At 63.2% G+C, this 22,922-nt stretch overlaps 2 protein-coding genes across 2 annotated transcripts in view; both read right to left on the bottom strand.

Annotated features, from left to right (window-relative positions):
- Nucleotides 1-4,209: 4,209 nt before the first annotated feature.
- Nucleotides 4,210-13,707, bottom strand: ITGA2B (integrin subunit alpha 2b). Its single transcript, XM_059830185.1, has 30 exons — nucleotides 13,550-13,707; nucleotides 13,321-13,451; nucleotides 13,144-13,241; nucleotides 12,897-13,062; nucleotides 12,774-12,823; nucleotides 12,496-12,541; nucleotides 12,174-12,302; nucleotides 12,040-12,087; nucleotides 10,777-10,820; nucleotides 10,599-10,658; nucleotides 10,158-10,210; nucleotides 9,813-10,021; nucleotides 9,456-9,638; nucleotides 9,319-9,364; nucleotides 9,121-9,225; nucleotides 8,944-8,999; nucleotides 8,690-8,841; nucleotides 7,944-8,057; nucleotides 6,801-6,871; nucleotides 6,572-6,719; nucleotides 6,267-6,359; nucleotides 6,082-6,161; nucleotides 5,895-5,975; nucleotides 5,722-5,824; nucleotides 5,498-5,650; nucleotides 5,300-5,410; nucleotides 5,075-5,188; nucleotides 4,755-4,862; nucleotides 4,556-4,678; nucleotides 4,210-4,305 (listed from the first exon to the last, which is right to left on the bottom strand). The coding sequence occupies exons 1-30, from the start codon at nucleotides 13,705-13,707 to the stop codon at nucleotides 4,210-4,212; spliced, it is 3,129 nt and encodes a 1,042-aa protein (XP_059686168.1).
- Nucleotides 13,708-17,382: 3,675 nt separating this feature from the next.
- The window catches only part of GPATCH8 (G-patch domain containing 8), a 32,531-nt gene continuing 26,991 nt past the window's right edge, over nucleotides 17,383-22,922 (bottom strand). Inside the window, exon 6 of the mRNA XM_009816061.2 lies at nucleotides 17,383-22,543. Within this exon, the coding sequence (XP_009814363.2) occupies nucleotides 18,694-22,543 (3,850 nt within the window). The 3' untranslated portion in view covers nucleotides 17,383-18,693. The remainder of the gene's footprint in view (nucleotides 22,544-22,922) is intronic.

Raw genomic sequence — 22,922 nt, forward strand, 5'->3', positions numbered from 1 at the left:
CCGGCACCGACACCCAGCATCAGCACCCACACCCCTGGCACCGGCACCGGCCGCCGGTACCGGCCCCCGGTACCAGCACCGACCCCCGGTACTGGCACCGGCATCCCGGGGCTGAGCCCCACTACCGGTACTGGCACCCCGGGCCTGACCCCGGCACCGACACCAGCACCAGCACCCACACCCCTGGCACCGGCAGCGGCCCCCGGTACCAGCACCGACCCCCGGTACTGGCACAGGCACCCCGGGCCTGACCCCGGTACCAGCGCCGGCATCCCAGGACCCACCCCCAGGTCCGCACCGGCATCCCGGGACTGACCCCGATACCGGCATCCACCCTGGTACTGGCCCCCGGGATGACACCGAGCCCCGGGACCGGGTGTCGGTACCAGCACCGGCATCCCGGGGCTGACCCCGGTACCGGCACCAGCACCCAGCATCACCACCCACCCCCCTGGCACCGGCACCGGCCCCCGGCACCAGCACCAACCCCCGGTACTGGCACCGGCATCCCGGGCCTGACGCCGGGACCGGTACTGGCACCCCGGGCCTGACCCCGGTACCAGCGCCGGCATCCCAGGACCCACCCCCGGGACCGCACCGGCATCCCGGGACTGACCCCGATACCGGCATCCACCCCGGTACCGGATCCCGGGACCACACCGAGCCCCGGAACCGGGACTCGGTACCAGCAGCAGCATCCCGGGGCTGACCCCGGTACCGGCACCGGCAGCCCAGGCCTGACGCCGGTACCGGCACCGACACCAGCATCAGCACCCACACCCCTGGTACCGGCACCGGCCCCCGGTACCAGCACCGACCCCCGGTACTGGCACCAGCATCCCGGGGCTGAGCCCCACTACCGGTACTGGCACCCCGGGCCTGATCCCGGTGCCAGCACCGACATCCCAGGACCCACCCCCGGGACCGCACCGGCATCCCGGGACTGACCCCGATACCGGCATCCACCCCGGTACCGGATCCCGGGACCACACCGAGCCCCGGAACCGGGACTCGGTACCAGCAGCAGCATCCCGGGGCTGACCCCGGTACCGGCACCGGCAGCCCAGGCCTGACGCCGGTACCGGCACCGACACCAGCATCAGCACCCACACCCCTGGCACCGGCACCGGCCCCCGGTACCAGCACCGACCCCCGGTACTGGCACCAGCATCCCGGGGCTGAGCCCCACCACCGGTACTGGCACCCCGGGCCTGATCCCGGTGCCAGCACCGACATCCCAGGACCCACCCCCGGGACCACACCGGCATCCCGGGACTGACCCCAATACCGGCACCAGCACCCAGCATCAGCACCCACCCCCCTGGCACCGGCACCGGCCCCCGGTACCAGCACCGACCCCCGGTACTGGCACCGGCATCCCGGGGCTGAGCCCCACTACCAGTACTGGCACCCCGGGCCTGACCCCGGGACCGGCACCGGCATCCCAGGACCCACCCCCGGGACCACATCGGCATCCCGGGACTGACCCCAATACCGGCATCCACCCCGGTACCGGCCCCCGGGACCACACCGAGCCCCGGGACCAGGAGTCAGTACCAGCACCGGCATCCCGGGGCTGACCCCGGTACCGGTACTGGTACCCCGGGCCTGACCCCAGTACCGGCATCCCAGGACTCACCCCTGGTACAACATCGGCATCCCAGGACTGACCCCGATACCGGCATCCACCCCGGTACCGGCCCCCGGGACCACACCGAGCCCCAGGACCAGGAGTCAGTACCAGCACCGGCATCCCGGGGCTGACCCCGGTACCGATAATGGCACCCCAGGCCTGACCCCGGTACTGGCACCCGCATCCCGGGACTTGACCCCCTCCCACTGCCAGCAGCATCCCGGGCCTAATGCCCCCCCATCATGGCACCCCAGATCTGACCCCCCAGTACCACACCAGCACCCCACCACTGGACCCCCCCCCAGCACCAACCACCCCGGTACCAACCCCCCAACACCGCACCAGCCCCCCGGGACTGACCCCCGGCACTGGCACCCCAACACCGCCACCACACCCACCTCCCCCAGCCCTGGCACCCCCGTGGTACTGACCCCCCCCAGCCCTCAACCCCCATTTCCTGCACCCCAGCACCCACCTGCCAGGCCTGTGCAGAGGCACACAGGCCCCTGGGGCACCCCAAAAGACACCCCCTGTTCCTGTTCACCCCCACCTGTGTCCTGCGCCCTCCCCAGGCCCCCCCCCCCATGGCACAGGTCCTGGGGGGCACCCCCAGGTCACCCCACGGGAACCACCACAGTGCCAGGCAGAGATTTATTGTCCAGGGGCAGCAGTGGGGTACTGGACCCCCTTGGCACCCAGGGGTGCTAGAGACATGGGTGCTGTGCCCCACTGGCACCCAAGGGTGCTGAGGACCTTGGGGATGAGACATGGGTGCTGTGCCCCATTGGCACCTAGGGGTGCTGGAGACATGGGGGCTGGGACGGGGGTGCTGTGCCCCACTGGCACCCAAGGGTGCTGGGGACATGGGGGCTGGGACACGGGTGCTGTGCCCCACTGGCACCCAAGGGTGCTGAGGACCTTGGGGATGAGACATGGGTGCTGTGCCCCATTGGCACCTAGGGGTGCTGGAGACATGGGGGCTGGGACACAGGTGCTGTGCCCCACCGGCACCCAAGGGTGCTGAGGACCTTGGGGATGAGACATGGGTGCTGTGCCCCATTGGCACCTAGGGGTGCTGGAGACATGGGGGCTGGGACACGGGTGCTGTGCCCCACTGGCACCCAAGGGTGCTGGGGACATGGGGGCTGGGACACGGGTGCTGTGCCCCACCGGCACCCAAGGGTGCTGAGGACCTTGGGGATGAGACATGGGTGCTGTGCCCCATTGGCACCTAGGGGTGCTGGAGACATGGGGGCTGGGACGGGGGTGCTGTGCCCCACTGGCACCCAAGGGTGCTGGGGACATGGGGGCTGGGACACGGGTGCTGTGCCCCACTGGCACCCAAGGGTGCTGAGGACCTTGGGGATGAGACATGGGTGCTGTGCCCCATTGGCACCTAGGGGTGCTGGAGACATGGGGGCTGGGACGGGGGTGCTGTGCCCCACTGGCACCCAAGGGTGCTGGGGACATGGGGGCTGGGACACGGGTGCTGTGCCCCACTGGCACCCAAGGGTGCTGAGGACCTTGGGGATGAGACATGGGTGCTGTGCCCCATTGGCACCTAGGGGTGCTGGAGACATGGGGGCTGGGACACAGGTGCTGTGCCCCACCGGCACCCAAGGGTGCTGAGGACCTTGGGGATGAGACATGGGTGCTGTGCCCCATTGGCACCTAGGGGTGCTGGAGACATGGGGGCTGGGACACGGGTGCTGTGCCCCACTGGCACCCAAGGGTGCTGGGGACATGGGGGCTGGGACACGGGTGCTGTGCCCCACCGGCACCCAAGGGTGCTGAGGACCTTGGGGATGAGACATGGGTGCTGTGCCCCATTGGCACCTAGGGGTGCTGGAGACATGGGGGCTGGGACGGGGGTGCTGTGCCCCACTGGCACCCAAGGGTGCTGGGGACATGGGGGCTGGGACACGGGTGCTGTGCCCCACTGGCACCCAAGGGTGCTGAGGACCTTGGGGATGAGACATGGGTGCTGTGCCCCATTGGCACCTAGGGGTGCTGGAGACATGGGGGCTGGGACGGGGGTGCTGTGCCCCACTGGCACCCAAGGGTGCTGGGGACATGGGGGCTGGGATGGGGGTGCTGTGCCCCACTGGCACCCAAGGGTGCTGAGGACCTTGGGGATGAGACATGGGTGCTGTGTCCCATTGGTACCTAGGGGTGCTGGAGACATGGGGGCTGGGACACGGGTGCTGTGCCCCACTGGCACCCAAGGGTGCTGAGGACCTTGGGGATGAGACATGGGTGCTGTGCCCCATTAGCACCTAGAGGTGCTGTGGACATGGGGGCTGGGACGGGGGTGCTGTGCCCCACTGGCACCTAGGGGTGCTGGAGACATGGGGGCTGGGATGGGGGTGCTGTGCCCCACTGGCACCCAAGGGTGCTGGGGACATGGGGGCTGGGATGGGGGTGCTGTGCCCCACTGGCACCCAAGGGTGCTGAGGACCTTGGGGATGAGACATGGGTGCTGTGCCCCATTAGCACCTAGAGGTGCTGGGGACATGGGGGCTGGGCTGGGGGACACGCCGTGGGGTGGGGGCGCAGGGGGACCCCGGGGTACCCCGTTAGCCCTGGGCACCCCCCGGCTCCTGGACCTGGCTGGGTGCCAGCTCCTGCATGTCCTCCTCGGCGGGTGGCCGCGTCCTCTTGAAGAAACCCGCCTGGAAGAGGGACACGGTGACAGCCCGGCCCCGGGGGACCCCACTGCATCGGTCCCAGGGGACCCCACAGCATCACCCCTGGGGCACCCCATGGCATTACCCCAGGTGCTGCCCCCCACCCTGTGCCCCCTCACCCCCAGGGCTGGGTCTCCCGTTTCATGGGTTCCTCCAGTGCCATCAGGGTCCCACTACCATAGCAGGGTGTCACCAGTGTCCCCAGTGTCATCCCCCCCCCCAGCCTCCCACTCACCTTCCACATGAGGAGGATGAGGAGGGTGAGGAGCAGGAGCCCGGCGAGGACGCCCAGCACCACCCACCACACCGGCACGGCCCCCTCGCCCCCGGGTCTGGCGCGCACCACCTTGGTGACAGCCTGCGGAGGGACGGGTGGGTGACACTGCCGCCACCACAGCCTGTCCCCGTGTCCTCTGCGCCCGTGCCAGCCCTACCGTGGCCTCCCCGGCGGGCAGGATGCGGGGCCGGACGTGGTAGGGCATGGCCAAGGTCTTGAACCAGGCTCGCGACTGGATGAGGAACTGCTTCAGGAGGTTCTCCCGCTGGGGACGGACATGGGGACACGTGGGGACACATGGGGACACATAGGGACATGGCGTCAGGGGTGCTGGCAGCCAACGAGGCACCCATGACCCCACACCTGGCAACCCCAGGGCTGTTCTCTTCAGGTCCCCGGGGACCACTGTGCAGGAGGGGACATGGTGGGGACACCCTGGGGACACAGTGCCACCCTGTCCCCAACAGGGGACAATACCTGCTGCAGGGTGTCCATCCAGAGCAGGGCATGGACGCTCACCAGCGCCCGCTGGTCCTTGGCCAGGCTGGGCACCCAGCAGGCGATGTCCACGCAGGTGGCATTGCTGCAGTCCTGCGGGACACGGCGGGTGTCACCCTGAGCCCCACCCTGGCACCCCAGGAGGCACCCCCCCAGCCCCCGCACCCATCATGGGCTGCAGGTCCCCGGGGAGCACCCGCTCACCGTGGGGACAGGCTCCTCCAGCCCGGCTCCCAGCGGCTCCTCCACCTCCCTGCGCTCGCGCTGGTGGGTGCCATTGCGGGGTGCTGCGCCCGTGGGCCGGGGGATCTCCAGCTGGAAGGAGATGAAGGTGGGGGGACATCACCTTGACACCCACCCAGCACCCAGCGGGTGGGTGCCGGTCCCCAGGCAGCACCCTACCTGCTCGGCGTTGAGGCCGGGGGGGTTGGTGCAGTTCATGCCCCCCTCGGTGCTCAGCTCCAGCAGGTAGAGCAGGATGCGGCCGCCCAACTGGTTGGGGACGGCGAGGCGCAGAGTCACCCCGCTGACGGTGCTGGGACCCTTGTTGTGGAGCTGCAGGAGGATGGTGAGGTGACACCAGGGAGGGGACAGTCCCCCAGGCACCCATGGGTGCAGCACCCTACCTGGTAGACATGCTCCACCTTGATGCCGTGGTCCTCGAGCCGCCGGCTGCCCTCCACCCTGCGCCAGCTCGCGGGCAGCACCGTGGTGGCAGGCAGGGAGTTGCTGGCAGGAGAGGGGGGTCAGTGTCCCCCCACGGTCCCCACGGTCCCCCGTGCCACCCCCAGACCCTCACCCTCGCAGCTCCATCGCCGCCTGCGCCTCCACGGGCACCATCACCATCACCGACGTGTTGGCGGAGCTGGGGCTGTTCTTGCTGCGGGGACATGGTGGGGTAAATTTGGGGACACACTGAGGCCACCAAGTCCCGGGTGCCCAGGTCTCAACAGCGGGCAGGGGACAGAGGGTTGGCACGGCGTCACCTCCGCAGCTGGAGCTGGAAGGTGATGGCATCACCCATGTCCTCCAGCCCGAACACGCTCAGCTCCATGTCCACGGTGATCTGGGGGGACAGCGGGAGGGTGGGTGGGTGACCTGCCACCGCCGGCTGCAGCCAGCCCCGACGCCAGGGTGATGGGCTCGGCGGGGGAACCCCACATCCCCTTACCCGGGCGCCCGCTTTCATGGGGTTGCCCAACTCGCAGAGCACCACGTGGCTCCCGTTCTCCTTCCTGGGGTTGCAGCTCAGCTTCTCCTGCCCCTACGGGGAGGGGACACGGGGGGGGTGACACCTCATGGACCCCCCCCATGCACCAACCACCCTGGGGACCCCCGCACGGTCCAAGGGCAGGGCGTGACCCCCCCACGCCGGGCACTCCCTGGCACCCATCACCACCGGGCACCCACATGGAGAGTGATGGCCACCAAGGGCAGGGTGTGACCCCCCCACCCCGGGCACCCCATGGCACCCACCGGGATGCTGCTGCGGGCCGCCTGGTAGTGGGTGCCGGGGGGCAGCTGCACCCGCAGCTCGGCCTCGAAGGCGCCTTCGCCCGCGTTGCTGGCGTTGGCGCGCAGGCGCAGCATGGCCTCCGCCCCGATGAGCAGGCGCCTGCTGGGCCTGGGGAGGGGGGACATGGGGACAGGGCTCAGCACCCTGGGGTGACAGCAGGCACCCACCCTCGCCCACCCGGGCGCTCACGTGTCGGCGGCCAGGTGGAGGTCGGGGACGCAGAGGTTGTCCTCGCCGCAGTCCTCCAGTATGATGTGGGTCTGGGCGGGGGGGTGGGGGGGGACAGGGGGACAGTGGGGGGGTGCGGGATGAGGAGTCTTTGGGGACAACAGGAGGTACAGAGGGGACATCCCGGGAGGTACCGGGGACAGCAGGGAGGGTAGAGGCAGATCCCAGGGGGAGACTGGGGACAGTGTGGGGTAGAGAGGGGACACCCCAGGGAGGGGCTGGGGACAACAGGGGGTACTGGGGGGACATCCCAGGGAGGGACAGGGGACAGTGTGGGGTAGAGAGGGGACATCCCAGGGAGTGACTGGGGACAGTGTGGGGTAGAGAGGGGACACCCCAGGGAGGGGCTGGGGACAACAGGGGGTACTGGGGGGACATTCCAGGGAGGGACAGGGGACAGTGTGGGGTAGAGAGGGGACATCCCAGGGAGTGACTGTGGACAGTGTGGGGTAGAGAGGGGACATCCCAGGGAGGGGCTGGGGACAACAGGGGGTACTGGGGGGACATTCCAGGGAAGGACAGGGGACAGTGTGGGGTAGAGAGGGGACACCCCAGGGAGGGACTGGGGACAACAGGGGTACTGCGGTGACATTCCAGGGAAGGACAGGGGACAGTGAGGGGTAGAGAGGGGACATCCCAGGGAGTGACTGTGGACAGTGTGGGGTAGAGAGGGGACATCCCAGGGAGGGGCTGGGGACAACAGGGGGTACTGGGGGGACATTCCAGGGAGGGACAGGGGACAGTGTGGGGTAGAGAGGGGACATCCCAGGGAGGGACTGGGGATAGTGTGGGGTAGAGAGGGGACATCCCAGGGAGGGACTGGGGATAGTGTGGGGTAGAGAGGGGACACCCCAGAGGGACTGGGGGGGGTACTGGGGGTACATCCTCTGGAGTGACTGGGGACAGCAGGGAGGGCAGGGACTGTGTCACAGGGAGGGGTTGGGGACACTGGGGACAGGGTGGGGACCGTGGGGCCAGAGCACAGCGGTGGCAGCGGGTTCCCTGGGCTGGGGGTGCCCACACATGCCCCGGCCCAGCCGTGGGGCTGTGCCCACCCCGGGGCACCGCGGCGATGTCCCCAGCTCAGCCGTGTCCCCCCGTTACCTGCGCCTGCACCAGGGTGTCCCCGTAGAGCACCAGCCCCGGGTCCCCCCCGGGCAGCGCCAGGCTCAGGCTCAGGGTGACCGGGCTCAGCTTGTCCTTGAAGTCGGCCTCGTCCTGGGGGCACCCATGGGCAGAGCACCCCGGTGGGCACCCCACACCCACCCCGCCCCGGGCCCCCCACCCGCCCCAGCTGGGGATGCCGCTGTCCCCATCCTTGTCCCCATGCCAGCTGGAAATGCCACTGTCCCCATCTCTGTCCCCCACCATCCTGGACTGGGGACACCACTCTCCCCATCTGTGACCCCATCCTGGATGGGGATGCTGCTGTCCCCATCGCTGTCCCCCACTCTCCTGGGGCTGGGGATGCCACTGTCCCCATCCTTGTCCCCATCCTGGCTGGAGATGCCACTGTTCCCATCTCTGTCCCCCACCATCCTGGGCTGGGGACACCACTGTCCCCATCCGTGACCCCATCCCAGCTGGGGATGCTGCTGTCCCCATCACTGTCCCCCACTCTCCTGGGGCTGGGGACACCACTGTCCCCATCCTTGTCCCCATGCCAGCTGGAAATGCCACTGTCCCCATCTCTGTCCCCCACCATCCTGGGCTGGGGACACCACTGTCCCCATCCGTGACCCCATCCCAGCTGGGGATGCCACTGTCCCCATCCCTGTCCCCCACCCTTCTTGGGCTGGGTATACGGCTGTCCCCACCCGGGATAGCCCACGCTGGCACTGTCCCCGTACCCGCAGGTAGGCAGTGAGGTTGTGGCACAGGGGGGGTGTCCCCGGGGCCAGCACCAGTGCCTCGTGCCAGGACGACTGGTGGCCCTGCAGCAGCAGGACCCTCCGGGACAGCTTGGGCTTCAGCCGGTCCAGCTGCAGCTCGGCGTCGAGGCCTGGCAGGGCACAGCGGGCCGGGTGGCATGGCACCGGTGACACCTCTGGTGACAGCCCAGCGGTGCCCCTTGTCCCCCCCCCCGGGTGACGCTGGCACTCACGGATGCTCTGGGGGATGTGCTGGCCCGTCACGCTGACGCACAGCACCACGGAGAAGCTGCGAGGGGGACAGCACCCAGGGGTGCTCAGGGACCTGCCGCCATCCTGGGGCGATGTCCCCACGCTGGTGGTGCCCCACAGCAGTGTCCCCATGGCAGTGTCCCCACCGCGTGGCTTACCAGCTGACGCGGGCATCGGAGCCGGGCAGGACACATGCCAGGAGGTCGGGGTTCAGCCCGTCAGGGACACTCAGCTGGGTCCGGGCCACCACCACGGGCTGTCCCCTGGGACACAGGGACAGAGCTGAGGTGCCAGGGGACCCAGGCAGGGACCCCCCGGGCCGTGCTGCCACCAGAGCCGGCGGGACGGGCACTCACCGGTACACGGCCACCTTGGCCGCCCCGTAAGCCCCCACCAGCAGATCTGTGGGGACAAGCAGGAGGTCGGTGAGAGGGCGGGTGGTACCAGGGTGGCACTGGGGTGGCACAGTGATGGCCACGCGGCAGGGCCGTACCCGGGTAGCCGTTGCCGTCCAGGTCGGTGGCACCGCGTAGGGCGAAGCCGAAGGCGGCCGGGCCGGGGAAGGGGCTGTTGAGGCGCTGGGTGGGCACCGGCACCAAACCCTCGCTCTGCCCGCGGAAGATGAAGACCTGCCCGCTGCCACTGTCACCCCCCAGCGGGGCACCCACAGCCACGTCTGGGGACACAGGGGATGTGAGCACCCACCAGGTGCCCCACCCCGGCACCGCCACCCGCCCGGGTGCTCCTGCCTCAGTTTCCCCAATGGTTTAGACCAGGCACCAGGGGCGGGTGGCACGTCCCCTGGCACAGCCCCCACCTCCCCACCACCCCCGTGCCAGGCCGGTGTTACCGCCGTAGCCGTCATTGTCCAGGTCCCCGAGGCTGGCGATGGCAGCGGCGAAGCGGCCGTAGGGGTGGGTGCCCGTCAGGGTCTGGGGGGGCCGGGTGAGGGGCCGCTGCCCCCCCCCTAGGTACAGGTAGAGGCGCCCCACCTCGCTGCGCTGGCCGTCGGGGCGCCGGGCCATGTACAGGGGGGCACCCACCAGCACGTCGTCCTGCCTGCGCCCGGCGTGGGTGTCAGGGTCCCCAGGTTTGGGGACTGGTGGCACCCAGGGGTGTGCTAGGCAGGGGGCAGCACCCTAGGGTGCTCCCATTGGGGATGGGGGTGAGTGAGGGGGACAGTCCTGGCTCTCACCCGTCCCCATCGACGTCGGCCACGGCCACTGTGTGCCCAAAGTACGATGCCACCTGGAAAGGGGCAGGGTGGGGGGTGGCACTGAGGGGGGGCCGTGCTGGGGCACCGTGGGGTGCGCTGGGTGGTGGGGGTGGTGGGGCGAGGGGGGCGCAGTTGGATGATGGGGGTGCTGGGGTGCTATGGGGTGGGGGTGCAGGGGTGCTGTGGAGCACTGGGGGGGCAGCTGGGTGCTGTGGGGTGACGGGGCAATGGGCAGGGTGGCAGTGGGCACCAGGGAGCCATGGGGTGCTGGAAGGGGGCAGTGGGGTAAGGGGGGCACTGGGGGTACTGGGGCAGTGGGGCAGGGTGCTGGGGGGTGCTGGTACATGGGGGAAGGGTGCTGTGGGGTGGCAGGGCCGTGGGGCAAGGTGTCGTGGGGTGCCGGCGCAGGGCGGGGGGTACCTGCTCGCTGGCGATGCCCTGCAGCCGGCGCAGGGTCAGCCCCACACTGAAGATCTCCACCTGCCCAAAGCAGCGTCAGGCCCCCTCCCTGTCCCCACCCCGGGGTGCCACCCCGGGCCACCCGGCCACAGCGGTGTCCCCACCACCGGGCACCCCCACACAGCCGGGCACCACTCACCTCGCCCCTCGTGTTGCTCTTGTTGGGGACCCCCACCACGTACTCTGTGGGGGACAAGAGCCCTGAGTGCCCCCGCCATGGCATTGGGGTGGGCATGGGGGCACGGAGATACCCCTGGCACTGGGGTGGGCATGGGGGCACGCACAGGGCTACCCCCCAGCAGTGGGGTGGGCACAGAGATACCCCTGGCACTGGGATGGGCATGGGGACATAGGGACACATCTGGGCACTGGGGTGGGCATGGGGACATAGGGACACATCTGGGCACTGGGGGTGGGCATGGGGACATAGGGACACATCTGGGCACTGGGGTGGGCATGGGGACATAGGGACACATCCGGGCACTGGGGGTGGGCATGGGGACATAGGGACACATCCGGGCACTGGGGTGGGCATGGGGACATAGGGACACATCTGGGCACTGGGGGTGGGCATGGGGACATAGGGACACATCCGGGCACTGGGGTGGGCATGGGGACATAGGGACACATTTGGGCACTGGGGGTGGGCATGGGGACATAGGGACACATCTGGGCACTGGGGGTGGGCAGGGGGACATAGGGACACATCTGGGCACTGGGGGTGGGCATGGGGACATAGGGACACATCTGGGCACTGGGGTGGGCATGGGGACATAGGGACACATCTGGGCACTGGGGGTGGGCATGGGGACATAGGGACACATCTGGGCACTGGGATGGGCATGGGGACATAGGGACACATCTGGGCACTGGGGGTGGGCATGGGGACATAGGGACACATCTGGGCACTGGGGGTGCGCATGGAGACATAGGGACACATCTGGGCACTGGGGGTGGGCATGGGGACATAGGGACACATCTGGGCACTGGGGGTGGGCAGGGGGACATAGGGACACATCTGGGCACTGGGATGGGCATGGGGACATAGGGACACATCTGGGCACTGGGGTGGGCATGGGGACATAGGGACACATCTGGGCACTGGGATGGGCATGGGGACATAGGGACACATCTGGGCACTGGGGTGGGCATGGGGACATAGGGACACATCTGGGCACTGGGGGTGGGCATGGGGACATAGGGACACATCTGGGCACTGGGGGTGGGCATGGGGACATAGGGACACATCTGGGCATTGGGTTGGGCATGGGGACACAGAGATGGACGGGACTCCTGAGGTGGCACAACCCGTGTCCCAGAGCCCTTGGGAGGGGAGGGCACCCTGGAGCCCGGGGTGCCCCCCCCGCAGGTGGCCCTGGCCCCTGTGCCCGCCCGGCCGTACCTTTGGTCTTGGGATTGTCATCGAACTCGCCCACGGCCACCGAGTACCCTGCAGGGACATGGGCACCGGTGACCCCCGCCGTGCCCCGGCATGAGCCGGCTATGGGGTCGGGCTGCCCCACACCCGCTACTCACCCCGGTACCCGTCCTCATACTCCACCGACACCGGCTCCGCCGTGGGCCGCCCCGGGCTCTCCAGCCACAGCAGGGACTTGCCGTGGAAGCGGGTGAGGATGGCATCCACCTCCACCGAGTACAGGAGCCCTGGGGGACAGCGGGGTGGGTGCCAGCACTGATGGGGCACCCCCCGGCACCCACCCTAGGCTGCCAGTGCCGCTGCAGGTGGCACATACGGGGGTGCCCTATCCTGGGTGCCCTCTTCCCGCCGTGCCCACCCAAAGGTGTGTACGCTGGCGCTGGCCAGCCCGGGTGGCAGTGCCCGGCAGGCAGGACTCACCCGTGAAGTAGTACCCGCCGGGGGCACCCAGCACCAGTACGCCGTCCTGCGGGAAGAGCTGGTTTCAGCACCCACCCCGGCGCACCCCCACCCAAGCACCCCCTTCCCTGGCACCCCCACCCAAGCATCCCCATCCTGGAATCCCCGTTTGAGCATCTCCCACCCCGACACCCGCACCCAGGAACCATCCCGGGCACACCCTCTGCATCCCCGGTGGCATCCCCATGGGCTTCCTTGGGGACACCCTGGGCACGCCGCCCCCCGAGCACCCATCTCACCGGGGTGACGGCCGCACTGAAGCCGATCTCGCAGTAGCGCTTGTCGTAGGCTGCGGGCACAGGGCAGGGTCAGACCGGCCAGGGGTGGGGGGCACCCGCCGCCCCCCACCCACCCGCCCTCACCGTAGTAGCTCTCGCGGTAGGTGTTGGACATGAGTTGGTCGCGGCAGGGCGAGTACCAGGCAACGCGCCGCAGCCCAGGGGCACCCACAAAGCAGGCGCCTGTCGGGGTGCGGAAAGCCTCGTGCTGCCTGTCCATCGCGTTCCAGTGCTGCAGTGGGGCGCAGGCCTGGGGACGGGGACGGGGACAGGGTGGGTGCCCACCCTGCCACCACCCAAGGGTGCCCACCCACCTGCCAGGTGCACCCACCACCAGTTTGCCGTCCCAGCTGGTGACGGACGCCCCCAGCCACTGGTGCGACTTGTAGGTGTGGAGCTTCAAGGTGTTGTGGGTCTCCGTCTCGTTCCCTGGGGGAGCGGGAGAGGGGGAGCATGCCGGGCCGGCGGCCCCCCCGCACCCACCCATCCTCCCATGGCACCCACGCACCCGCAGCGTCGATGGGGAGTGGGCGGCAGGGGGTCTTGCCGGGGGGCCAGGAGCAGAGGAAGACGGCACCAGGCTGAGTCACGCCGGGCTGGGAGGTGTTGGCGCGGGGTGCCCCCACCACCACGCTGGGACTGGGGTGGGCAGAGCGGGTGTCAGGGTGGGGGGAGCGGGTGCCATGCCTGGCCCCGGCACCCCGGTGTCTCCCTACAGCACCCCGGTGTCTCCCTACCTGCCCTCGGTCGTGTGGAAATCCAGAGCAAAGCCGAAATAGCTGTCGGGGGGTCCCTCGTATATGGTGGGGGGGTCCTGGAGGAGCCCCAGGGCGGGGGCCGAGCGCGGCCCCCCGAGGAGCAGCAGGGCCCGGAGCAGGGCAGCCACAGCCCCCATGGCCTCCCCGAAATGCGGCCGGCAACCCCGACACAGCCCGTCCCTGCACATCCGTCCCCTGCTTATCAGGGGACACAGCTGGGGACGGGCACCACGGGGACGGGGGACACAGGAAGGGGCCCCCCCGCACACACAACCGCTCCCGTTAGGGAGCCAAAGGGGTACGGGGGTGCAGGGGGGGATGCGCTGCTTTTGGCCGGGGGACGGAGGTGCCCAGCTGGCAGAGCAGGGGCAGGAGGTGACAGTGCCACTGGGGGACATGGTGGTGGTGGGGGGGACACGGCCATGGCGGAGAGCAGCACAACAGCCTGTGCCCACCACCCTCCTTCCGCCGGAGGCCGGGGCCGAATCCAGCCCTCCGCCCACGCCACGGGATGCCTATCTTGGGGTGCGGGTGGCTGTGGCCCGGCCAGCGGAAACGGGGAGGGAGGAGGGCAGTGGGGCGCAGGGGCCCCTCCGCAGCCGGACGGAGATGGAGCAGACAGGGAGGGGAACACGCCTGGCTCCCCACTCTTGCCCCACCAGCAAACTGTCTCCCCTTCCCCAGGGCAGGGACACCCCAAAACCCTCCCAGGGGAGGGAGCAGCGCTGGGGCAGCCCGGTCACCAAGCACCGATGCTTTGCAGGGTGAACGGCTCCGGCAAGGGGACGGGTGCCAGGGCGGGGGGACAGCCAACAAGGGGGCTCCTTGTCCTCGGCGGAGGGAAAGGCGCCCCGGCATGCCGAGCCGGGTCTCCAGCAGCTGCCGGGGCCCAGCCCCGCAGCCCCTCGGCCAAACCCCATGTCCCCTTCGCCTTAACCCCCTTTAAACTCACTCAGTTAAGGCCACTCAAGCTGCCGGGAGCTCCTCTTGCCCACCCGGTGCCGGTGGCAGGGAGAGGCACCGGAGCATCCCGCTGGGAGCCAGCCCCCCACGCGGAAACGGGGTTTTCACCCTTTTAATCTACTCAGAGGCTGCAGAGGGGAAGCGAGGCAGGGAGGGCGGGGGGGCTGTGGGGTCCTGGGCTCCCCAGGGTGGGCCCAGCAGCATCTCGGCCCCCGATGGAGGACGCAGCGCCCATCGCCGGGTCTGCATCAGCCCTTTGGAGCGGCTAGAAGGTGGCCCCAGCCCCTGGGCTTCGGTGGAGTAGCCGCCATCAGAAAGCGGTGGGATTTGCCCCAAGCTGGGGCTGAGCCCGGGCTGTTGGGCTCGGAAGGGGCGGAAGGGTTTAGCTGAGCCTGGCTCAGCTCCGTGGCGCTGGGAGAGGACCACGCTGAGCGCAGGGGTCTGCACTAAGGGGCAGCTGCTGCTCCTCGGGAGGTCTCTTCCCAACCTGGCGGCAGGGAGCATCCAAACCCAGCTGAAACCCACACCAGAATGCTTTAAGGCAACTGTATTTCTTTCCCCCATCAAATTCCTTAATTTCCTGTTTTTTGGAACACTTCCAGGCTGTCATTCATTCAGCCAACCAGTTCCAGGGCCACCCGAAAGAGGACAGCCCAGGTAAAGGCAGGTTGCATCCCGTACCCCAACCCTGGCAACATTCAGGGCTTTGTTTTTTTTTTTTCCCTTTAACCAGATCAGGACCTTTAGCTAAGCAAGCAGAGGCTGGCAGCGCTCGCCACCTCTGCCACTCGCTCATTCAGGCTTGCAAAGGCAGCAGCAAGCCCCGGGGAGGGAGAGGAGCACGGCGGGCAGCCCCCCATGACCGGAGCCAGGCAAGAAGCTGCTCAACCATCGGCTTCAGAGGTGACGGCGGTGGGGGAAGCGGCACGCTCGCCCCAGCTGCCCGCTCCACCTTCTGCTGGGGGCTAGTGCCACCTCCCAGAAGCAGCAAGCGCAGGGACAAGGCTGGGAGCTGCTCAAGAGGGAGATGGGAAAAATACACGACACGGAGGGCTGGAAGATCCCACATGGTGCACTGCTGCTGCCGGCAGAGCCCGGAGAGGTGGCATCCCCGCTGCTCGCAGGGGCCGGTGCTGCTCCTCCAGCCCTCGGCTACCAGCGGCTGTTAGAGAAGGACGCGGGGCGGGTGGATGGACCTTTGGTCTGAGACACGAGGGAACCACGACAGCCATGGCACACAGCCTCGCTGGGCCACCGCTGCCCCGAGCACGGCAGGGACCCCGACATCCAACTGCTGCGGCTGGCTGCAGGAGCCCGGAGCAGAAAGATGGGGTGGCTGAGATGCTCAGCACCGGGGCACGCTGCCAATCCTGCCACCAAAGTACCGGCAGCCACCGCTTCTTCCCCCGTTTCACCTTTAACAACGGTTTGATCGTGCCAGGAGAGAAGTTTGCGGGACTCAACTCAGTGCGTTGAGGGCTCCTACCCAAAATAACAGCCTTTAAAAAAAGAAAAATAATTAAGAGTACATTTTCTCTGTATCCAGCTCAGTATATTCCAAGCAAAGGATTCTAAAAGTAGTTTTACTCGATGAACCAAGCATCTAATACCATCATTTTAGGAAAAAAGGCCCTGGGCTACACCGCGATCAGATGCAGCAGCTCCCAGTCACGTCACGCAACCACACTTTTTTTTTTTCCACAAATCATTGGTTTATTAGAAAGGTTTTTTCCCCCTCATTTTACAGCATATATATATATTTATATATATATCTTATGTGACAAAGTTAAATACAGTCTGTTTATGCTTGTTAAGTAATGGTAGGTTAATTATTTTTAGCACTATTCTGGAAGTCAAAAAAACCCCCTGACTGCAGTGTGAAGGGTGCCAGAACACGCATATTGAATCTAGAAGCTAATGAAGCTCAGCACTGAGACATTAATACTGTAGTCTGTTAATTATTTACAGAGAAATTGAGTCCCTTTTTTTGAACGCTGTGTTTCAGTCCGACCCGCTCAAATGCAGTGTTTTTCGTTTAAAGAGTGAGGAAGCTCAAGAGTTATGGATCCTTTGAATCTCTGCCCCCCCTGGGTCTCGGTGCTGCGCTTCGGGAGAGGACGGGGAAGGGGACGCCACGCAGCCGGCACGTGCTCCGCGTCCCCTCGCTGCCTGCTCCTGCCTGCTCTGCAATCAGGCCCTACAAAGCACCCTAAGGTGCCCCTGAACCGCTCTAACACGAGGAGGACCCAAACCTGAAACACCCAGGTCAGCGGGGACAGCAGCAACTCGTCCTGGTGCGATGGGGAGAGCTCGCGGATGGAGAAGCCTCCCATGGTTAGTGTTATCTGCAGCCAGCGGACGATGCCAGAAAGAACAGAGAAATCCCTTACGGAAAACCACGGGCAGGCACAGCCTCAACGGATTAGTCCTAAACCAGCTCTCCCTGCGTGTAAGATGGGAAACGGTTGTGGTTAAAAGGCTCCTCCTTCACCAGAAGACTGTACGGGAACTGCACAGCCGGGCTGGCACCTACAAACCATCGGTTCAAACCCAGGGGAAAAAAAGAAAAGAAAAAAAGTAGGAGGTACTTTATACTCTGGGAGACCACCCAAATTCCTGACGCTCCCAAGACTGCCTCCAGTGCCGATTCCTACAAGCAGCTGCTTAGCGAAGGCGAGGAGTGCGCAGCATGCCCGGGCTGCTTCCCTCCGCAAAGCCGGCAGCCCCCGCTGCCTTCCGACGCGATGCCGTTCATTAGCTGTTAGAGTCACCGGTGTCGTCCACGCACCTCACCTAGTCCAAGTCTCACATTTTTTTTTTTCTTCTGCAAAATGCTGAATGAAGATTACTTTTTTTTTTACATTTTTATAGTACATAAAAACTTCAAAAATACATGAGCTTGATAAAATATACATGCTTAGTCATTTTGCATCTAGCTGAAACTATAAAGTTGAACCTTTACAAGTGTCTTATTTCACCTACAGCAAACATATTTACACAAAAGCCACCAGAACAAGTACCACTAAAAGAACTGGCTGTAAAAAATATTATTGCAGTATACTACAAATGTAACCTTTTTATATGAGCTACAAAAAGCAGCATCTTTGTTTACAGAGTTCAGTGCAATTCTTTACATTAAAAAAAAAAAAATCCTATAAATTAATAAGGAAACCATCAGTATTACAGAGGAAAGAATACACTTTACATACCCCGGCCACGCTCCCCAGTCCTCTGTATTGCTTCAATTCCTGAAGGGATTTTTCTTCTCTCTCTCATCCAAGTGCCTCTTTCCCAACACCACAAAAAATGGAAGTCAGAGCGACATTCCCCCCTCTCCGCCCCTCAGAAGAAGAGTGGTCAAAGCCCAGATTGAAATCACCAACCAAACCGAGAGCCTCTCTCCAGTCCAGGATATCCAGAAGGCGTCAAGGTGCGGTCCTCGCGCAGGAGAATGCTAATGCAGGATGGAGAAGGGTCGGAGCTCTGAGCGGAGGTGCAGCTCCTCTCTTCAGCTTTAACATAAGATCTTACTTCCACCTTTGCTGCTCACACCGACGGGAAAAAAAACCAAACCCAAGTACGCAGCGATAGGGTGCCAAGAAATCTCCTGTAATGCCTGAAAACTGGTACTGGCCCAACCAAAACAAGCGTAGCACTGCCCTTCCATCCATGTCCTCGCCAGGATCCCCAGCTGTCAGATACTGAATGTTTTAGCACTGATTACAAGCCAGATTCAATCATGCTGACTATTTTAATTAGATGACCTCATTAAAAGGATTTTTAGAGACCTATTAGTGTGTATGAAATCTCATTTATCATATACAAGGCGGCAGAAGGAAGATGACCAAGTGTAAGAATCCAGGGAAAAAAAGCCTTTCCCAGCGTCTCGCTGGTCTACACGTGAAATGATTCTTCTAGGACAGAGTGCTGCTACGTGCGCGGAGGTGTCGGGGACGCGAGACAATCCCTGGTAGCGGATATACACAACGCTTACGAGCTGACCCGCCGCCTGCTGCTACCCAGCCCTCGAGCCTTTGGCTTCTTTGGCTGCTAAAGAGTGAAAGGAAATTCTCAGGCCTCACCTGCCAGCTGGATCAACTTCAACCCCTTCCCAAAATGCAAAATATTCTCCTTCCTCCAAGGTAACTTCATTTTGTCCTTCATGTGCCGTGACTGGGTGGATGCTGCAAGTCCTGTCCTGAGAAAATGGGGTGCAGCAAAGGGTGAAGATGTAACGCTGTAGCGGCCGCAGCGGCAGCGGGTCTCGGGGCAAGAAGGGTTGGATAAAGAGCGTGAGGAACCGGATGAAAAGTAAAGGGGCCCGGATGGATAGCTGACGCCGGAATGATGTGGATGGGGTGGCTGGCTAGAAAGGTAGCAGGGTGCCCTGGAATAATCGAGTGGGTCAAGTGGGATAACGAAATAGGTGTCAAGTGGGGCTGGGGTATATGATGAACCTGAGCGAGAGGCTGAGGATGGGGGTGAGGGTGAATCCCGATGGCGGCGGCGGCCGCGGCGGCGTGGTGCTGCAGGATGGCATGCTGCACCGTGGTGATGGAGGTCGCGGATGCCGCCGCCGGCTGCTGAATGTGGATGGGCTGCAGGGCAGGCGCTGCCGGCGCCAAGGCCGCCGAGGCAGGAAAGGCCTTGACCTGCTTTGCCAGAAGCTGCTGCTGAATGTGCTGCTGAGCAGCTTGCTGCAGCTTACTGTACTTCTCCATTTCTTCGGGTGTAAAAGTGATGGGCTGGCTCTCCAGCGGTGCTAGAGAGGAGTCTTCTCCTCCTTCCCGATCCCCTTCGATGCTCGGCTCCCCGCTCTGAGGCACGTAGCCAGGGAAGTGCTCGACATCTGGAACTAAGGGCATCATACTGGTTTCCACTGGGACAGGCTGGTTGCCCCCGTCCATAGGTTCTAGCCCGTCGCCATCGCTCGGATCCGAGAGGAAGTTGTGTGGCATGACCAGATCTCCAGAACCAAAGCACTCGGGGAGTGCCGGTGCTTCAAGGGGAATGGACGGCATTTCCACGGCAGGTTCGTCGCGTTTCTGCTCATCCAGAGGTTTGTCCTGAATTACCATCACCACTTCCTCCAGGAGAGACTGGCCGGCCAACTGAGCCTCCTCGATGCCTTGGGAAACATCCTCAGAATCCGACAGCTCTTGCTCCTCACCCCTCTCCAAGCCAGACTCTTCATATCTTTTGGTGTTTGGTTTTCGAACAGTTGGCAGTTTCCCAATTAAGGGGAGAACTGGTTTGTTGCCTAAGGAAGGAGGAAGTTTCGGGCCAAAGTAGCCCTGGGGAGGATCTTTGAGCTTTATGCCCATCTTGTTTGCCCCTGCCAGCATCTCATCAGCAACGCAGGGCTTCTTCTCAACCTTCCTGGACTGAATCTTTTCCAGGAGAAGTTTTGCAGTGACAGAGTTTCTCTCCTCTGGACTGCAGTCGCCTTCCGAGGCCCGCCCCGTGCCAGAGCTGCTGCTGTTTTGAGAGAGCGAGCCAGATCCTTTCAGTTCCTCTCCTTTGCCATCCTCCTTCTTCAGGGATGATCCTTCACTTCGGCCTGTCCGGAAATAGTGAGGAGACTGCGAGCGATAGATTTTGGACCTGATGAAGTCTCTTCTCCCAGACCTCCTCTCTTCGGGGCTCTCGTGGCCTCGAGAGCCCTTTCGTGAGAGAGACCTCTGCGAGTGGCTTCTCGTACTGCGGCTGCGATCCCTGCTATAGCTGCGGCTCCGTTTCCAGCTGTGACCTGTTACGCTTCGGCTTCTCCTCTTGCTTCGACTGCGGCTGCAACTGCTGCTGCGTGTTCTGCCCCGGCTCCTTGTTCTTGACCTACCTCGAGGGTGCGTTCGGCTCCTGCTTCGACTCCTCGACCTGCTCCTACTCGAGCTGTAGTCATCTTCAGAAGAGGAGTACTTGCGCCGCTTTGATCTGTGATTTGAGCTGTTGTAGTCGGAGTCATCCTCCGAGTCATGGGACCGCTTTGAATGGCACCTTGACCGGTCACTGTAATCGCTGTAGCTATCATCCGAGTAACTTCTCCGATGGCTGTACCGGCTGTGGTCCGAGGAGGCGTCAGAGCTGGTCGAATAGGACCTGCGAGAGGAGTGCCTCCGCCCCGACCTGGAGCGGCTCCTGGAGTGCTCGCTGCCGGAGTCATAGTCGTCACTGTACTGCGACGGGGATGTCTGCCGGCAGTGCTTCCTGTGAGAGCCCTCGTCGCTGTCGTAGTCCCCGCTGCTCTGCCGGCTCCTGCGGCTGGTCCTGCCCAGGGAGGGAGCCGAACACCGCCTCCTCGAAGCGGACAAATGCTGCAGGTCAGCCTTGTGTTTTTTGCTGCCGTGCTCTTGGCAGGAGTTACCACCATCCTCTTTTTTACCGCTGCTTCCCTCTTCAGCAGACAGAGACTTCCTCTGGGACTCCTGAGAGCACCGCTTTTTCTTCTGGAAATGGCTACAGTCTTCAGACACTTCGGTTTTTAGCGCTCGTTCCAATTCAGTAGAAAGAGAGGATTTGCCTTTTTTGTGTCTGTGTCTTTTCCGTTTCTTGGGTTTCTCTTCCCCCAGGTCAGTTTTTCGGCCCTTCTCATCAGCTTCCTCCTTGTGTTTACGTCTGTGTTTGCTGGACTTTTTGTGCTTCTTTTTCTTTTTATGTTTATGGGATCTCCCAGATTTACTCTTACCAGTTATGCTTTTACTACTGTCCTCTCCCTCTCCCTTACTAACACTTGTCAAACTGGACTCCTGCTTGTTCTGGGAGCCACAGGTGGACAGAGATTTGTTTTCCATTTTTAAAGCAGAACTGTTAGCTGCGCTTTCTGCCTCCTTGGGTTTGCTTATCTCACCAGACTCTGTGCTCTGAATGGTTTCTTTACAAAGACCCCCTGGATCCTTACATTTCTCTGCCCCTTTACCTTTAGCATCTTTGTTACGAGAAAGCTTGAAATCAAAATACAGAGGGTTACAGCTGTATGAAACAGATGGTTCTGCTTTGGTAAATATGAGAAGCTCTGAAGGCCACTGGAGAGTCGTGCTCTCATCTTTACTCAGAACGGGGAAAAAAGGTCCTGTCGGATGCTTTGGTCCCTCAGTGACGTCTTTACAGCTTGGGACAGGCTGAGCGACTTCTTTAGTAGCGTCTGGCTCGGGGAGATCGCTCTCTGTAAGACGCTTGCTCTCCTGCATACTTGCATTTTCTGGGACTTCTTTTAGTTCTGTTTTGCTCTGCTGAGCTGCCGTTTCAGTAGTATTCTGCTCCTTCTGCTGCCCCGTGCTCTCAGCAGCCTTCTCTGTGTGCTTGCCAGGTTTGGGTTTTGGAGAACCACCCTTTTTAACTTCATGCGTGGTTTTTTTGTTCACATTTTCAGCTTCCATTTGTTCGGTAGACTTCATGAAAAGCAGGAATTGAAAATTAGGCTTTACTTTACAATGGGCTGGGGGAATATAGTGGTAGTATTCTGGTTCAACTGCCATTGGTCCATCTTCTCGTCTCATCTTTTTTAGTTTCGATAACGTAGTGGCTAGAGACCCACTATCCTTGTCGTGTTGGTCATCTTCCTCCGCCTTGCCATCAGAATTATTTGTGCTTTCGCCCTCGCCAGATTTCTGCAGGCTGCCTGCATCTGAGGACCCTCTCTCATCAGCTTTTGATCCATCTGTGGGACTTGATTCTTCCACGTGGTCCTTGAAAACGGAAGCTATGGTCTCAAGCTTTACCGGAGTCTTCTTGGCAAATGAAAATGACACGCCTATCTTCTGCAGTGGAGTTCCCAAAGTACTCTTAATGCCAAAGCTGATGGCTTGCGCTGTCTGGATGGGCATTTGACTTGGCATAACAGTGCCACCGACTTGTCCAGTGTTTAGGAAACCTCTGTCCATAGTCATCTCTGTAGCTTGGCCAGAAGTCGTCTGGATGAAAGAACTACTGTTGGCTGCAGAATCGTCATCATCTCCACCTTCCTCATCCACAGCCACCGTGGTGGTTCTGAACATGGGTCCGCTTCCAGGAGCGCTGTATGAACAAGTTAAAATAGAGAAAACAGCTGACTGCCATTTGTATACCTCTGCAGTTGGTTTCATGCCTGATCTAAACCAATCTTTTACCCATTTCGAGTACTGCTGAATCCAGAAATATGCATTAAATTAGCATTATACAACCATTTGCATTTTTTAATATTATTAAATAACTGAAGAAAACTAGTATTGCTAAATAAAGCAATTTGGGGATGCTCTGGACTACCATTTTAGTGAGTTCACTCCTACCAAAACCACAACACGAGGCCACGCTTAAGCGTGAAGCTTTGCCCTCAAAACTTGCGCAGGATTACAGGAGCAAGAATACCAGTGCAGCAAAGAGCCGCAGTCCCACGCAGGACTCCCGCGCACACGCT

This window comes from Gavia stellata, chromosome 28, assembly GCF_030936135.1.
Source record: "Gavia stellata isolate bGavSte3 chromosome 28, bGavSte3.hap2, whole genome shotgun sequence".
NCBI classification, from domain to species: Eukaryota; Metazoa; Chordata; class Aves; order Gaviiformes; family Gaviidae; genus Gavia; species Gavia stellata.

What these genes read in the sequence shown, in the direction of transcription:
- ITGA2B (XM_059830185.1), bottom strand. Translation starts at nt 13,707, where the DNA reads ATGGGGGCTGTGGCTGCCCTGCTCCGGGCCCTGCTGCTCCTCGGGGGG. An exon ending in ACCTCACTGCCTACCTGCGG is followed by an intron (nt 8,058 to 8,689) that starts GTACGGGGACAG and finishes GGGTGCCCCCAG; the next exon opens with GACGAGGCCGACTTCAAGGA. An exon ending in CTCCACCTGGCCGCCGACAC is followed by an intron (nt 6,720 to 6,800) that starts GTGAGCGCCCGG and finishes CCCCCTCCCCAG; the next exon opens with GCCCAGCAGGCGCCTGCTCA.